Genomic DNA, 6,478 nt, shown 5'->3' with positions numbered 1-6,478 from the left:
ATTATTATTTGTTATGTATTTATTTATTTTAGTCATTACACTCCACATCAATGCTTGCTTCGTGACAAAGCAAATGACCTTCAACAATTATGCCATTCTTGCTTTGTGACATTCAATTTTTCTAGAAAACATTTAATACCCATTATTATTTTATATTATTCAAATCCATAATCCACTATGCACTGTCACACTTTCAAAAGACTAAAGATACTGAAATATGTATACAGCTCATACACTGAAAACTGGTCCATCACCATTACTCATGTTGAAGAATCCTCTCTTTCTCTTTCTCTCTCTTTATTACACCGACAAAACATTACTACATAACATAATTATCTCATTTATAAAGCTCTAAAGCCAAAGGAAAAAAACAAAGTGTTGTTGAAGAAATGGAGTACTCAATGAGACTAAGTTCTCTCTCATTATTGTTACTAGTGTTTCTTGTTGTGACAAATTCAAATGGAGAAGATCCTTATAGATTCTATACTTGGAATGTTACCTATGGAGATATCTATCCTCTTGGAGTTAAACAACAGGTTATTTTGTTATTCTTCTGAGTTCTTTTTTTGTTTTTGTTCTTAGTTTATTTTCTTATGAAATGTATTGAATGTTTGGTTCATGAAATGGCAGGGTATATTGATAAATGGGCAGTTTCCAGGACCGCAGATTGAAGCTGTCACTAATGATAACTTGATTATCAGTGTTTTCAATAGCTTGGATCAACCTTTTCTCTTTTCTTGGTTTGTTTTTTTTCTTGCTAAATTTCTTTGTTTAGTTTTGGGTTTCAAGTATTAGCTTCAAAAACAATATCATAGTTTTTCATGGTTTTATAGTTACTCCGAAAACACCACAATGTTAGTCTCTGACACAGACACATTTTTTAGAGGTGTCGGTGTTACAGGGATTCTGATGAACGTTTATGAAGTTAAATTTGACTAGTACAATGCAGAAACTGTTAAACTAGTTCTTATTTATAGGCCATTATTTGAGTGTTAGGCTAATATTAATAGGATGTGATGATTCTTGATTAGGAATGGAGTAGAGCAGAGAAGAAATTCATGGCAAGATGGAGTATATGGAACAAACTGCCCTATTCCACCGGGGAAGAACTTCACTTATGTTCTTCAAGTAAAAGATCAGATTGGTAGCTACTTTTACTTTCCCTCCCTTGAATTTCACAAGGCTGCAGGTGGTTATGGTGGCATCAAAATTAACAGCCGTCCTATGATTCCGATACCGTTTCCTCCTCCGTCAAATGATTTCACCATATTAGCCGGAGATTGGTACAGCAGAAATCATACCGTAAGTAGCTTTACACTCGGTACCTCGACCATCTGAATCGATGGTCGAGATCCTTTAAAATAATGTATATTCTTATTTTTATTTATTTCGGCTTTCAGGACCTGAAAGCCGTTCTCGACAATGGAAGTGACCTTCCTTTTCCTGATGGACTTGTCATCAATGGTCATGGTTCTAATGCTTTCACATTCAATGTTGATCAAGGTACATTACAATTTACAACAACTTGAGGCATTTTTCTTTTCTTGATGATTGATTCTAACACAAGCGGCTCAAGTTTATGTCAACTTATCGGTGAATATGAGTCATCAAATTTTCTGGTTTGCTTGGCAGGCAAGACTTACAGATTCCGCATATCAAATGTCGGACTCACAACTTCCATCAATTTCAGAATTCAAGGCCATAAGATGAAACTAGTTGAAGTGGAAGGAATCCACACACTACAAAACACTTATGATTCTCTTGACATTCATTTGGGACAGAGTTACTCGGTGTTGGTTACTACCGATCAACCGCCACAAGACTATTATATCGTTGTCTCTTCGCGATTTACCTCTCAAGTGTTGACAGCTACCTCCATACTTCATTACAGTAACTCCGCGAAAACTGTCTCTGGTCCTCCCCCAGGAGGCCTCACTGTTCAAATCGATTGGTCTCTCGATCAAGCTCGCTCCCTCAGGTAATGTTATAAATTGTGTTACATATTTGTGTGTGCGATCGTTGAATGATATACTAAAAGAATGTTTCATCACTCAGGAGAAATCTTACGGCTAGTGGACCGAGACCTAACCCGCAAGGATCTTACCATTATGGTTTAATAAACACGACGCGTACAATTAGACTTCAAAACTCTGCACCAATCATCAACGGCAAGCAACGATACGCGGTTAACAGTGTTTCCTTCATCAACGCCGATACACCACTTAAACTAGCTGATTATTTCAATATCCAAGGAGTTTTCAGCCTTGGAAGTATTTCGGACAGTCCTACGGGCGGTGGTGGTTACCTTCAGACTTCTGTCATGGCTGCTGATTTTCGAGGCTACGTCGAGATTGTGTTCGAAAATCCTGAAGATACTGTGCAGTCTTGGCACATTGATGGCCATCACTTCTTTGTTGTAGGGTAAGATTCATCTAACAAAACTTAAGACTCTTTCAATAATAATGTAACATTTTTACGATATCGATATTTTCAGAATGGATGGAGGACAATGGTCAGCTTCAAGCAGATCAAATTACAATTTGGGAGACACAATTTCTCGTTGTACAGTTCAGGTATATCCCAAGTCATGGAGTGCAGTGTACATGCCTTTGGACAATGTGGGAATGTGGAATGTTAGATCAGAGAATTGGGCTCGTCAGTACTTAGGACAACAGTTTTATCTTCGTGTGTATTCTCCGGCAAATTCGTGGAGAGATGAGTATCCAATACCAAGTAATGCTCTGCGGTGTGGCCGAGCTATAGGTCATTGAACTAAGTCGTTAAGTTTCATTCATTCTCTATGAAACACGGACTTCAAATATGATTATGAATTTTATAGTTTTCATTCTTCAAGACAAGACATTTCCTTCAATATATATTCTCCGGTCAATATTATAAGCAACAAAAGACTTTTTAAATTTATTGAATAAATGATGTATCTGGTCATTATTATATATCAGATACATCAATTATTTAATGAAAAAAAAACGTTTTTATTAGTTATAATAGGAATGAAGGGTGTATATAGTTTTATGGCTACATAATTTGTTTTCCTTCTAAAGCTTAACTAGAGCCGATTTTCCTTTGTACTAGTCAATATTACTTTAGATGATAAAATATAGTCCTTGGATTGTTTTGTTCATTATGTAAAATCTAGATTTAAATCACTGGTACATATGCCACATGACATTCATATGGCAACTATATGTGTGGTTATCTTTCCTATTCCCTCCATTCCTTACTTCTTTTTAATTGAAAGAAAAATGTGTTTGTATTATTTTCTTTAAGCATTTTATTTTTCAATGTGTTTGTATTATTTTCTTTAAGCATTTTATTTTTCAATGCAATATTAATAATTGGTTCGTTAATAATATTTTATATGATTTATTGTTGAAAAAAATACAACAACAACTTAGTATTATCTCATTAGGTAAAATTGATTACATGGATTAAATTTTATCATAATTTTCTATTAAATATTATATGTATTTCAAGATTCTCTCAAAGAATCTCCTTTCGGATTGATCCTTTCAATCTTACTTTCCTTCGTTATTTCGCCTCTTTGCTTTGTATTTGCTGCAAGCATTACAGTGTCCTTCTCTAGTTGAGTGAGTTTCATGGTTTCTCTATGGAGGCGATACTTCAGTTTTGGTGTGGTGGCGGTGTGCCATATGTTATCTGATGTCTTGTTTGAGTTTCATCGATCTGACTCTGGTGGTGTGGTGGGGGTGCTCCATCAATATCCTTATTTTTTTTGCTGGTTTTGTGCTTCCCATGTCAGGTTGTTTGTGTCCTTCCTCAAGAATCTTCACCATGGAAGATTCAAAAAGCTTGGATATCGGAAAAACATCACGCTCTAGTCTGGACATCATCCCCAAGTCTCACCATATCCCTCACCCTCGAAACATCATGATCCTAGATAATCTTCTGTTGGGGGATTGTAATGATGATTGCAGTAATGGAAAGAGGAACTTGTAAGTCCAAGAACAAAGCAAAATTTATAATCCTGTTAACAGAAAAAGTGAAGAAGATGATACAGATTTATGTGTATGGGATGATGTGTAAGAATAAGATTTTGTCATGCATCTAATCTTATACTTTGATGATAACAATTCATATAGACTCGTAGAGAACAATTTTGTATCCTAATTAATTTTTTTAATGTGCAGATACTAGATACGAGTTCTGACTCTGAGTGAATGACATGTGATGTCATCAGATTCTGAACCTAGTGCACTCTGACTCTGAGATATGTGGTTTACAAGATAATCAATCTGAAGATTCTGTACTCAAAGCTTCTGGTTTCTGCTCATACAAAGTTTTGTTACTCTGAAGCTTCTGATGTTGATATCCTCTAAAGCCCCGCACTCAAACAACTTTGAACTATGTCACCAGACTCTGAAGATCAGGTTTTGGTGAACTGTATCAAGACTCTGAAGACGGAGTTTCTTAAGATACTCTTAACCAGACTCTTACTCTTCTCTTATCATGCTTCATAATATATCTACCAGAAGCCTTTGAATATTGAAGATAAGATCAAAAGGTTTTACATGAGAAAAATAGTACACATTACAAGATCAAATATTTCTTCCACTATACTGATTTTGTGGGCTAAGGACGGTACTATTGTACCATTTTGTCTCCCATTTTTACAAGCCGTTATGCAAGGATACAACTGCATTTTGGTATTTCAATTCTAGTCTCCAACGGATATTTTCATTGCCTATATAAAGAAGACTTAGAAGAATGGAAAAGTGTTGCTACATTCTAAGAGATTATCATATACATGAACAATGTACTTTGTGAAATATTAGAGAAAAAAGAAACACACGCAAGAACTTTTGTTCATACTCTTCATAGAATATATTTTGTGTGATATACTTGTTATTCATTGGTGTATTCTGCTTTCTTAGAAACCTTTTGTAAACACACTTTGTATCTCAATTTGTTTGATTGTATTTTTCTTGAGTTACTAGGGTTTAGTCAGTATTACTCAAGAAGAAATTGACAGTTTGTGTTTGTGTTATAATCAAGTTTAAAAATAGTGGATTAAGTTCTTGTTGATAAGGCAAAATCACATTGGCGGATGGGCTAGAGGTAACTTAGTTAACAACGAACCATGATAAAATAATTGCTTCATTATTTTTTGTTCTTTATTTTCTGTTTGTTGTGTTGGGTAGAAATATACTTCATTTTTAGAAACTCAATTCAAACCCCCATTTCTTGTGTTTCTCTTCACCTTCAATTGGCATCAGAGCTCTGGTTCTGGTATTGATTGCGTATCAAACACTTCATTGTGTCAGATAAAGATCCATTTTGTGAAACACAATGGTTGATATCCCTCCACCAACTGCACCTGCTGATAGAGATAGAGATCACTATTGCGCAAAACCTCCAGTTTTTGATGGAGAAAATTTTGATTAATAGAAAGATATAATAGAAAGTTTTTTTCTTGGTCATGATGTGAATCTATGGGATATGGTAGTTGATGGCTACATTCATCCTGTTGATGGCAGTGGTAACAAGGTGAAAATAAGAATGATGATTGATCAACAAAAGAAAGACTACAAGAATCATCATAAAGCAAGAACCATCTTATTGAATGTTATTTCATACATTGAGTATGGAAATATCACAAATAGAGACACAACAAAGTCTATATTTGATTCTCTAAAAATGACTCATGAAGGAAACATTCAAGTTAAAGAAATCAAGGCACTTGCCTTGATACAAAAGTATGAAGCCTTCAAGATGGAAGATAATGAAACTATTGAGAACATGTTCTCAAGGTTTCAAAATTTTGTTGTAGGACCAAAGGTTCTGGACAAAGGTTACTCAATTGCAGATCATGTAAAGAAAATTATCAGAAGCATGCCCAAGAGATGAAAGCATATGGTAATTGCACTAAAACTTTCTAAGGATCTGAACAACACAACTCTTGAAGAACTTGTGAGTTCTATGAGAAGTAATGAGATAGAGCTTGAAGAGGATGAGCCTCAAAGAATTTAAATTTGTGGCTTTGAAATCAATGGGAAAGTATGAAAAGACTAAAGTCTTCCAAGCTGAAGAAGAAGAGGAGTCTGAAGAAGACTTTGAACAAGAAGATGAATTCTCTTCTTTCCAGATGTGTTAATCAACTTTGGAAGAAAAGAAAAAGCAAGTTCAGAGGCTCCAAAAGGACAGGTGGTCGCTCTGAGTCTACATCTAGACTGAAGAAGTCAGGTGTTGGCAAGGATGCTATCTATTTTGAGTGCAAGGAGTCGGGTCACTATAAGAATGAGTTTCCCAAGCTAAATAAAGACAGACCAAAGAAGAAATACTTTAGAGGAAATAAGAAAGGTCTAATGGAAACTTGGGATGACTCTGAATCCTCATAATTTATGAGGAAGAGCAAGCTAATGTGACACTAATGGCAAGCACATAAGTACCTGATGAAAAGATTCAATCAGAATCAGAATCAGAGTCAGACTCTGAAGAG

General features: G+C 35.1%; 1 protein-coding gene across 1 annotated transcript; it reads left to right on the top strand.

Annotated features, from left to right (window-relative positions):
• Window positions 1-205: 205 nt before the first annotated feature.
• Window positions 206-2,872, top strand: LOC127086725 (L-ascorbate oxidase homolog). The gene is made up of 7 exons (XM_051027519.1): window positions 206-536; window positions 631-740; window positions 1,032-1,302; window positions 1,401-1,503; window positions 1,633-1,978; window positions 2,056-2,421; window positions 2,495-2,872. Exons 1-7 carry the CDS (start codon window positions 390-392, stop codon window positions 2,769-2,771), a joined length of 1,620 nt encoding a protein of 539 aa, XP_050883476.1. The 5' UTR covers window positions 206-389; the 3' UTR covers window positions 2,772-2,872.
• Window positions 2,873-6,478: the final 3,606 nt, after the last annotated feature.

Source organism: Lathyrus oleraceus, chromosome 5 (genome assembly GCF_024323335.1).
Source record: "Lathyrus oleraceus cultivar Zhongwan6 chromosome 5, CAAS_Psat_ZW6_1.0, whole genome shotgun sequence".
NCBI lineage: Eukaryota > Viridiplantae > Streptophyta > Magnoliopsida > Fabales > Fabaceae > Lathyrus > Lathyrus oleraceus.
This window is presented reverse-complemented; position numbering and strand designations above follow the sequence as displayed.